The 10,711-nt window shown below is 41.6% G+C and overlaps 3 protein-coding genes across 5 annotated transcripts in view; 1 reads left to right on the top strand and 2 right to left on the bottom strand.

The window, feature by feature from the left end:
• mblac2 (metallo-beta-lactamase domain containing 2) overlaps positions 1-1,595 on the bottom strand; it is a 4,739-nt gene extending 3,144 nt beyond the window's left edge. The window contains exon 1 of the mRNA XM_032517042.1: positions 995-1,595. Coding sequence (XP_032372933.1) covers positions 995-1,436 — 442 coding nt within the window. The 5' untranslated portion in view covers positions 1,437-1,595. The remainder of the gene's footprint in view (positions 1-994) is intronic.
• polr3g (polymerase (RNA) III (DNA directed) polypeptide G) overlaps positions 1-6,879 on the top strand; it is a 19,481-nt gene extending 12,602 nt beyond the window's left edge. Inside the window, exons 1-8 of one of the 3 annotated variants that reach the window (XM_032517049.1) lie at positions 1,696-1,996; positions 2,178-2,312; positions 3,862-3,991; positions 5,150-5,215; positions 5,311-5,370; positions 5,451-5,515; positions 6,218-6,349; positions 6,459-6,879. In XM_032517049.1, coding sequence (XP_032372940.1) covers positions 2,202-2,312; positions 3,862-3,991; positions 5,150-5,215; positions 5,311-5,370; positions 5,451-5,515; positions 6,218-6,349; positions 6,459-6,548 — 654 coding nt within the window. In that variant the 5' untranslated portion in view covers positions 1,696-1,996; positions 2,178-2,201 and the 3' untranslated portion in view covers positions 6,549-6,879. Of the gene's footprint in view, positions 1-1,695; positions 2,026-2,177; positions 2,313-3,861; positions 3,992-5,149; positions 5,216-5,310; positions 5,371-5,450; positions 5,516-6,217; positions 6,350-6,458 lie in introns of those variants that run through there. The other 2 variants (XM_032517051.1, XM_032517050.1) reach the window with 2 other exon arrangements.
• Positions 6,732-10,711, bottom strand: part of lysmd3 (LysM, putative peptidoglycan-binding, domain containing 3) — a 5,055-nt gene continuing 1,075 nt past the window's right edge. Inside the window, exons 2-3 of the mRNA XM_032517038.1 lie at positions 9,660-9,937; positions 6,732-8,247 (exon numbers count right to left, since the gene is read on the bottom strand). Of these exons, the coding sequence (XP_032372929.1) occupies positions 7,555-8,247; positions 9,660-9,926 (960 nt within the window). The 5' untranslated portion in view covers positions 9,927-9,937 and the 3' untranslated portion in view covers positions 6,732-7,554. The remainder of the gene's footprint in view (positions 8,248-9,659; positions 9,938-10,711) is intronic.

The raw sequence follows: 10,711 nt of genomic DNA, 5'->3' as shown, positions 1-10,711 counted from the left end.
AGTTGGTCAAGGCCACACCCCCAGCCTCCACCACCTTGATTCCTTGACTCCATCAGTGATTGAGATGTGTATCTGCCAATAGCACAGTGGGTGATGGCTGAATCAATGCTGTGAAGTTATTAATACTCTATGGCTGTTTTCCATAAGTGGCGGCCATCTCTGCATTCTCTTCTTCTGTCTTCCTTGAAAATAACAGTCATCAGCCCACTGGCTTAAAATAGAACTGCTCTGCAAAGACAGATTGAGCAAAGCTGCCTACAAAAAAAGATGATTTCAACGCCTGTATAAGAGCTACATGTACATCTTATGTGTGTTTAATGTCTCTCTCTAGGCCATGTCACATTGACTGTATGCCCTTAGTCTTTTAATGATGGTGTTTGTGTATGTGCTTGCATGTATTATGAATAAAGTGCTCTTGATGTGTGTGTGTAACACTAGTGATAGATGCATACAAAGTGTGAATAGATTACATTGATGATTTTTTTCATGTAATATTCTGCCACTTTTCAAGCCCATGGAGGGGTTTTAGGCAATCCTCCTTCACATTTCCCTTGCAAAGTATATGTTTTATTTTTTATTTTTGTACGTGTAAATAAATAAAGAAACCAAACAGACCATCACCTCATATTGTACTCCTGCCTAAGCAAATGTAGCATGCTTTGTAACATAAGCTGTGCACCATCCATGAGCACTACATCACACCTTATATGTTGTATGCCTCTATACAGTGTAGAAATCTGTGTGTCTGTCTGCATTCATTTAGTCATTTTTGGTCTTCTGCCAATTCATTGTGCGGTGAAATCCTCCTGTGGAAAGAAAGGATTCCTGTATGGAGCATATTGTGCAAAGTAAAACTACTGAGTCCAGGCCCACCCATTAAATACCGCCTAATGGTATCGACCATGATGCTTATCCCTGGGCAAATGCGTTTATGACCTGGCCTTCGATCACAGATCGTGAAATCATATCTGCAAAGGCTGCATCTCGTACCTACCCTCCTGCAGGATATGTGTGGGCTGCACAGCCTTGACTCTGTAGTGCCTTGCCCTCCATCCTGGACTGGGAGCCTCGGCTATCTCTCTGTCGCTGAGCCAGGTGGCCGTCTCGAAGTTGTCTCCGTTGGCCAAGGCATCGACCTCGGCGCTGTGGACGCCCACCTGTTGGAACTGATGAAGACCACCCGAGTGGTCGAAGTGGGCGTGGGTGGCGATGGCAAGCAGGGGGTTCTTCCTCTGCGGATCTTCGCCGAGCAGCCCCTTGCCGTCGATGTAGTCAGGTAAGCTCCTCAGGCCCAGACCTGTGTCTATCACCACGTCCTGGTGTGAGCCGCGGAGCAGCCAGATGTTGGCTCGGTTCTCTGACTGGTAGAATCGCTCCTGGATCCAGAAGAGGCCGTCTCCCAGCGATTTGTGAGCGTACCAGTCGGCTGCAGACATCCCAGTTCATGCACTTGTCGAGGTAACCTGCTGCGGGTCTTGAGCTGTCAGGTGATTTGTTTTTGCGTTGGTGAGGCGTAAACTAGCCTTCTAGCTAGAGGTGATATGTTTTCATTGAGGTTAACGTGATGGTGACGGCCGACCACAGACTGTGACACACCCTTGTAGGAGGAGAGCGTGCTCATTGGCCGAACACAGGAGTGACGACAACATGAAGCGTGCTACTCTATTGGCTGTAAATAAGTCACGCCTTCTCAAACGTCAGACAGGGGCGGGGCACGTTAAAGCCACATTTACGCTTACTGCTGAGTGTGGTGTAGTGTGTGCAATAGGTTTGCACGCCGGTTACAGCAAAGCTGTACAAATTGTTAGAGGTTTAGCTGTTAATTTATTGAATTCAGGAGTTAGTTAACGTGCCGAACAACAAATAAAACGGAGTAGCTGAATGTTAATGACAAGTAAACTCGAAAAGTGAAAACATGGAGACGTAGTAAAGGCTAAATGCCACTGAATAGCCTGAAATACGTCTCCACAATAGGAGCACTTTACTAACAATAATAGTGAGTATAACAACGTATTGTGTGTGTTGGTGAATCTCTGGTGTAATATTTCAATGTTGACCAACGCTTCATAGTAGGCAAAGTTGGGCAAAAGGCGATAAGAGCTATGTTATATGAAGTTGTTGTGTCCACACGTGTGGACAGTGGAGTTGACCGAAGGCATGTGGACTCTGTGCGGCAGGTACAGAGGAGGCGGCTGGCAGCCATGGCGGGCAAGGGTCGCGGTGTGGCCGCCTTCACCTTCAACATTGAGGCTCTGGGCATCGGCAGGGGCAGCATGCCAGAAGCCAGGGTGGGGCCCAGCCCGCTGTATCCAGTAAGTACCGAACACACACGCACACACGCACACACACACACACACACACACACACACACACACACACACACAGACCCCACGATGACATCACATTGCAGTATACAACACCACAATATTCACCAATAAGTGTAGGGATGGTGGAATTTAAAGTATTTGATGACAATTCAGAGAAACATAAGCGTGACATTTCAAAAGTAGGATGTGTGTAAAGAAAACGTGTAGGCTTCATTACGATTTATTTAAACTAAAGTACAAGCTCTGAACAATGATGTATTTACCTATACAAAATACAAAGAATAGTATTTGTCATGGGAATGTTGAGAGCTTGCATCCCTACAAGGGCCTTTTTCTAGAGCTGTGGTTCCAAAAGTAGGGACCATCCAGGGACCACCAGGGGTCCTTAAGAGGGATCCAGGGGTATCTATAAATACGTAACACAATGACAGAATGTGTGATTATTTTGACCCTGAGTGTCATACACTTTCTTTAATAAAACATCTAAAAGCAAAAATCCTATCGGACCCTAGGAGACCCAAAATCTAATCTAATGGGGGTCTGATTTGTGTTAGTTAAGGGGTACTTGATGTGAAAAAGTTAGTGAACCATCGTTTTAGATCATCCTCCTGTTGTAGGAGGATGATAGAGGGCGAACTATCAGTAGGATGCTTCTGGTGTGTTCTGCATGATGCTTAAGTAGAGGGCCATAGGGCACACATTACTTTTGGGCCCCTATTCCACTTCATCGTACTTTCTGTGCATTGTGCATATATCTTGTTGAATTCAGGTCCCCTTTTGAGTACATTACGCAAGTCAGTTTGATTATATTTAGCACACAGGCCCAGAGACCAACCAATTTACTACAAACCACCTGGCACACCTGAGTCTTTTGAGGCCCCCGGGGGGTCGCTTTGCCCTGTTGGATTTGAGGCCTTGCTTTGTATTTGATACCTGTGTCTTTTTTTTTAGGTTGAAAGGCTGACATATGTTCAGTTCTGTGGTGGTTTATTTACACACAATTAGGAGTGCAGTGTATGTAATATAATATATAATAACACAATGTGTTTCTTTTTCAAGCTGAGGACTTCAGTGACCTTTGTTCTTGACTGACAGTTTGTACATGTTGCAAATCCCCTCGCCCCTCCTCCTCCCGTCTGTGCTTCCGTGCTAACCCCCCCCCCCAAAAAAAATCCTTCTTGTCAGTTATTGGCTGGAACACTATTGCACCATTATTTGGCAGTTTGGAATCCAGCCTGGGTAGCATGTTATTTGTCCTGACATCTATTTTACTGTAATTATAGGATTAATTTGATACTATTACTGTACAGCATTTTACTGTAAACAACGGATGGAGACTAAATGCACTAATATGTTAAAATATAAAATATAATCAGTTGTAGAAAAGAATTGAAGGTAACACTATAACTGTATTGATAAATGTACAGATGCTCCCATATCGTGCCACATGTGCTCCATAGTGTAGGAAGCAAATGTGGCAAACCTAAGGCAAACCGATTTTTGAATCTCTCTTCCTCTATTTCTCCTCCTCCAGAACACAGACTTTAAGCCGGTGCCTCTGAAAGCTGGGGAGGATGAGGACTACATGCTGGCCTTAAAACAGGAGATGAGGGGAACGATGCAGCAGCTACCACATAACATCAAGCCTCTGTCCAACAAAGCAGGTGAGGAGGAGAGTAGTGCATTAGAAACCTGACATCTGATAGAAATGTGATGGCAAGACAGTGGGTTGCTGTGAGGGAAGATAATGCAGCACTTAGGAACTGAGGCATTTCATTAAGGGTCATATCTAGGGGAAAAGAGAGAGAGAGGCATATTTATTGCAGACTATTGAGTTACAGCTGCTGCCTCACCCAGCAGTTTTATGTGATTTCTATGCTCTGGCCTGATATGGTCTTTTAGATTTCCCTTATTCAGCAATGAGCTAATGTATATCTGTAAGAAGTTAGATGCTAGATGGAGTTTTCAGAATGTCTTGTCCTAAATGTTGCCAGATGCTTAATTTAGGTGTGTTGTATTGACAAAATAACGTGCTTACTTTAATCACAATGGGCCAGGACTTGATGGATTATGTCACTGTTGTTTTAGGGCTAATACAATTGTATAAATATGGAGCGCGCACACACACACACAACGATCGCTGACCATATAGTCCAAATTATTCAAACTATGATTGACCTTTTTGTGGTTAAGGATCAGGAGTAGCACCCAGTGGTTTGTGTTGATACACTCATACTGGGATGTCATGATTACCAGTGTAACAGTATACCACGATAAAATTTTGACAATGACAATTAGCGTTTTCGTTTAAAATATCATTATTATCAGGGTAGATTACCACGGTGTGGAAACCGGGTGTTTAATCATAACTGTGAGGTTAAATTTTCATACCATTACATCTAGAGCCCGACCGATATTGGCGGGCCAATATTAGGCATTTCCCGATCTATTGGCATTGGCATTTATAATGTCAAATAAATGATTCTGATAAATTTGTATTTAAAAAACAAAAACGGACGGTCAACCGTGTTATGAGGGTTGGTGTTGCATAGTCTTTCCACGCTCTACAACGTCCATGTTGGCAACACTGATTATTTTTTGTTAACCTTTTGTTACAAGTTTCTGGAATTTTAAAAAATATATCGGAATATCGGTACGATATATTTGTATCGGTATTGGCCTTAAAAATCCTTTATCGGTCGGGCTCTAGTTACATCACTACACTCGTAGTTGTGATAAACTGCTGAGTGCGATGTGACGGTGAATTGCAGCCTGGTAAAGAGTGTACTGAAGCAGAAGTTTCTTCTGTTTACATGAAACAGAAGTGGAGAGATACGCGGAGAGATACCTGAAGCAAAAACTGATGGACGATGAGAATTGGACTCCAGGTACTTGCATAGCATATTGTCTTGTGATGACAGCAAGTATAGCAACAAACAAACAAAAAGGAGAATTAATGGCAATACAATTCTTGATATTTTAGACTGGAACCTCCTCCCAAAAGAATTGATGCCTCGAAAGAAGACAACTCGCACTAAACCAGGTATGTTGAAGCTATGATGCGTGTTATGGGATTCTATTCTGTGGCCGTAGGAATAACGTCAAAATGCTTAAATCCAACAGACGCGAAGAAGAAACGTGTGAAGATATCGCGCAAAGACACAGAGGCCATGCTGACTAAATTAGACGTAAGCCTTTCTCCCCTTGTTTCTTCTGTGTTCAACTGCTGAGCATTACATGTACTGTTCATGTACTCTCCATGGGATTTATCAAGTACTTTCATGAAGAGGTCAAGTTGGTGCAGTTTGAGTTCAGGATGTGTTTTTAAGAAAAGATCTCGTAATTTTGAGAAAAGTTAAGAGTTCCACAGATCTCTTATTATGAGATAAATGCGTTTTCACAACAGAAAACAGCTCTAGTGTGAAGCTTTCAGGCTAACTGTTGCCATGGAAGCAAACAGGTCTACGTCTCACCTGTTTAGTTTAATCTGTTTTTATTTTGGTTTGACTGACTGGGAGATGCTCATGTCTTTAAGTACTACAGATGGGATTGTTATCAGTTTGTCGACTTTGCGGTTGTTCCGGCGGAAGGCCCATTCTGATCTGTTGAGATCTGTTCCCAAACTTATGAGAAAGAAACTCATAATTACGAGATCTTTTCTCAAAATTACAAGTTCAGGAACTCATAATTATGAGATCTTGTCAAAAAAGTACAAGATCAGGAACTCATAGTTATGACATCAAGAACCCATAATTACAAGATCTTTCCTCAAAATGAGTTCTTTTCTCAATAGAACAATAAGGTGTTTATTTTTCTAAGGTGAATGTAATACGCTTCCGTACTTAACTATACATGTTCTGAGTAATTCAATCTTAATGTCAATATATCAGGAACTGGCAAAGAAAGATGACGGGAACCCTGAAAAATCGGATGATGAAACGGAAAAGAAAAAAGGGAATAATGAAGAGGAAGAAGAAGAAGAAATTGAAGCGGAAGAATATGACGAAGAGGATATTGAAGAGGTTGATTACAAATCATAACTTAACATTACTGTCCAGTTTCCTAAACACAAATTTAATGTGGTCAATATGGAGGAAGCAGAGTTCATACGTTCCCTTTGTTTCTCCGTAGGAAAACGACTACATCGACAGCTATTTTGACAATGGCGAAGATTTTGGTGCGGGCAGCGATGACAACATGGACGCAGAGGCAACATACTGACACCGTGACTCCTCATACACACTCACTGTTGAAGTAAACAATCGTGATTGTTTCTATTGGTTACATTTTGGAGATGCTGTTAAGCAGAGTGATAGGTTTTGGTTTGCTTTATTTAGTGTGATTTTGAGAGGCACGCTTTCCCTTTAAAGACTTTTGTAAATAAGAAATGCCAAACTATGTGCACACTGGCAATAATTTATTCAAAATAGATGTATTTATTTTCCAGCCTGTGGCACATTTCCACAGGTTGAAAGGCACATACTGTCAACATGTACTGCTTTTTCATAAAGTATCAAGTGGAGACAGTGATAAAATAAAAGGGCTATATAACGAATTCTAAAATCTCCCATAATTACAAGAATAAGTCATTATGGGAGTAATGTGCATTTCGCAAAAAAAATTCAAGCAACTGCCATGGACATTTAACTGGTACTTCCAATACTGATGGTGTAAGTAAAGAATAAATGCTCAATAGACTTGAATTAAATTAACTTTATATAAAACTCAATGGTAGCAATCATACTTTCCCATAGCGTTGGAAAATCCACTATTAAAAATATACCACTGAAAATATTCAGCTGGACCATGCTGCTTTAAAAACCAAATCCATGGAATTGATGATAAACTTCAATCACTGAATAACAAGGAATAGGTAAGTGTGTTTGTCTGTCCCGTATTGTTTTTGAACTCGTTGGATACAGTTGGTGTGTAGCTTACTAAGAATACAGCAGCATAGATGATAACAAAAACATCACCTCAATTCTACTGGCTACACTGATAACTCAGCCAAGGATGACATGTTTTTAGCCCATTGATGGTCCTTGTTGAAAAGCATATAACTAAATGGACAGACACAAGGGATGACAAAAGTGACTGTCCCTGTCACACAGATTGTATTGATGTATTAAGTCTAAGATTAAAAACTACTCGACGATGGGAACATCTACCCAGTTTTATTAGATCTCTCGAGTTAGCATCAAATTTGTGTGTAATGTTATAATCCCTGTTACGTTTTTTCATGATATCCATGTACACCGTCTCCTGCTTTGGCCACATCTAGTCCATGTGGGTCTTCATTTCCCACATTTCCAGCCCCGGCATCGTCTTCAACATGATGGCCTGCATTACTGCCATGGTGATGTCCATGAGGCGTGATGTGAGGAGACAGCGTAGGAACGCTGTGATGGCTGACTTCAGCTTTCATGAGGACCTCGTAGTATAGCAGATAAAACACAGGTGTGACGATGCCCACAACCAGCATGATGGCCACAGCCGTCCACCATCTCATGCCCCAGTCTGCCCCATAATAAGGATCCTTTTTCTGCACCGGTTTGTACTCCACTTCCCCTAGCAGTGGCTGCTGTTGCTGTAGCGTTAAGGAGGACACAACCTCGTTCAAGCTGCTCCGAGACGGACCTGTGGATTTCACCAGCCGCTCAATGTCCTTGTCCTTCTCCAGGAGGAATCCCTCCACGCTGTCAGTGGAAGAGGAAGAGTCTGTGGAGAGGTCAGAGGGGAGGGACGCACCGGGTGAGATCTGGGCCAGGTGCCTGGTACCTAAGGGGGAGGCAGATTTGAGAGGTCCCGTGCTGTGTGTCTCAGTGAGGACACTAAAGCGCCTCACAGGAATCTTGACCGACCGCAGGGCAAAGAAGTCCTGCTCCGTCAAGAAGTTGTTGGCCCGCTTTATATCAGCCACCTAGGACATACACAGAACAAAGATTAATTTATGATGATGATGATGATGATGACACTTAAAGACGGCACAGACGCTAATGTTACCATGGCAACTGCCAGCAATGGGCGGAGTATACATGCTGATGAATGTTGATGAGATATTTTGGTTTGGGCGTGTTAGTTTAAATGAAGATTAGTTCTACTGGAGCTAAAAACACTTGTGTGTGCACGTAGATCATTTTTGGCTCAAAAACGTTGCTTAAAAACCAAAGCTTTACTTTTTAGCTCTGTTTTGATTGCTACCAAACCTTGGTGGAAATATCTGTCTCTTTACCTGCTAATTGTTCCACTCTGTTTAACTGCTAGTTACTAACTGCGTCTGCTGTGTATACAGCACGTTGTATACAATGGGTTTTTAGAGCCATTTCGCTGAAAACAGCTGCCTGCTGAGGTGGAAAACAACGCTACAAGAGCTGTGAGAGTGAAATGACAAGCCTTACAGCTCAACAATGAGCGGAAACTCACCCTAAAGCTCAGTGAAGTTGAAGAGAGCTGCAGATTTGCGTGATAATTCTCTGTGGGTACGTTGTTAGCATTATAATATCCCCACATCATCACATACCCTTCACCATATATTTAACAATTGGCATGGGGAACTTTCCATGAGATCATCTCTCAACGCAAATCAAATCAAAACGGCTATTAGGCTAACTGAAATAACACCATGCCAATCTCTAGGTATGGTGAAAGGTACGGGATAATGGGGGGTGGGCGTGTATTTTAATTCCAAAGGCCAAAGGAACTTTATCAGGATGCATAGTATCCTGATCCATGAAATAACTTGCCTTTAATGATAAAATTCTGCCCGCTTCTATGGGAATTTAACATAGGGGAGTGTATACTTATGCCCCCTGTATTTTAAGGAAGAACATTTTTTTTAATGACAATACATTATTCATTCACAAAGAAAATTGGTGTCCTTAAAAGTTGGATTTTTTTCTGATTCTTTTAATTAAGGCAACCCCCCCCCCCCTTTTTTTTAAATAAAATCTGCTCCAAAAAAAGACATTTCCTGAACACAGCAGACAAAAGACAAAAATAAAGTTGAGGCAGCGACCGGGAAATCAACATCAGCAGGCTATAATGGTTTATGGTCTGTTACTGCATCAATGAAGATTAATTTCAACACCGCTAGTGGGCACGTCATGTTTTATAGTTCTACAGACTAACTGGTTAGTTCACTCATCTAAAACTAATAACTGAAAACAATAATTGTTAATTCCAGCACTACTTGTGTAAAGGGTTAACAATGATTGTGTAATGTGTGCTATGTAAGAAGAAAGAAGATACTTTAACGTGAAAAAAAGAACAAGGAGTTGAGTGGGTACTCTTTAAGGAGATGAAGAATGAAATACATCCCGCCCCCACACATACTGAGCAATGGTACTGCAGAGCAATGCTGTTCAGGGTGTCCCCCTCCTGGATATCTCTGGCCAGGTAGACAATATCGTCCATCCTCTCTCTGGAGGTGCTCCTCCGCAACCTCTCTCTGCCGCGTGGCCGCAGCTCATAGCTCTCCCCGTCCTCTTCTGACAGGTCATTCTCTGAGCCGTTGTTTCCAAACAGATAGGCATGGCCGCCATTTGCCGGCTGCACCATGGTGGCTGACTGGAACCCATAGTGCTGGCTTATACTAGACATTTTTTCCTTCACTGTATTGGGAAGAGCAGAGACAGGCTTAAGTGCAAAATACCAGCAAGGTATGCTTTACTTTAGCTTTCCTTTAAACAAGGAAAATGTGTTTGAATTAATAGGCTGCTTCACTGAGTTGGACCCAACTATCATTTAACAGGGTATAAAGCGTAATACAAGAGAGGGCTATAATGTAAAATATGGTTCACACACTGGTGCTACTGACAACTTGACAGATGGGGCATCAAAACTTTGGCCGCACATTCGGGTGACTAGTGATGTCATTGTTTCCACCAGTATTTGACTGCTTGGGGGATTACAGTGGGAGTATTATAAGGAACTATCACTTTGTACCGTTCCAGCTGCCAGTGAGACTATCCTGCTGTTTCACATAAACTTACATATATAATTAAATTATACATACAGTGGCTTGCATAAGTTTGCACACCCATGCTAAATATTATTAAAAAGAGGAATAAAAACAATTGATTGAGGAAATTGATCTTAATGCTTTACTTAAAAAAAATAGGAAAATCCAACCTTTTAAGGACATTAATTTTTTTGTGAATAAATAATGTATTGTAAATAAATGTTCTTCCTCAAAATAAAGGGGGCATAAAAATGTGCCTGCCTCTATGGAAATTTAACATAGGGGTGTGTATACTTATGTCCCCAGTATTTTAAGGAAGAACATTTATTTATAATTACTACATTATTCATTCACAAAGAAAATTAGTGTCCTTAAAATGTTGGATTTTTAAAAATTAAGGTATTAAGATCAATTTCCAAAAGAT

Source organism: Etheostoma spectabile, chromosome 5 (assembly GCF_008692095.1).
Source record: "Etheostoma spectabile isolate EspeVRDwgs_2016 chromosome 5, UIUC_Espe_1.0, whole genome shotgun sequence".
NCBI classification, from domain to species: domain Eukaryota; kingdom Metazoa; phylum Chordata; class Actinopteri; order Perciformes; family Percidae; genus Etheostoma; species Etheostoma spectabile.
The sequence above is the reverse complement of the archived record's forward strand: the minus strand, read 5'-3'. Positions and strand labels throughout refer to the sequence as shown.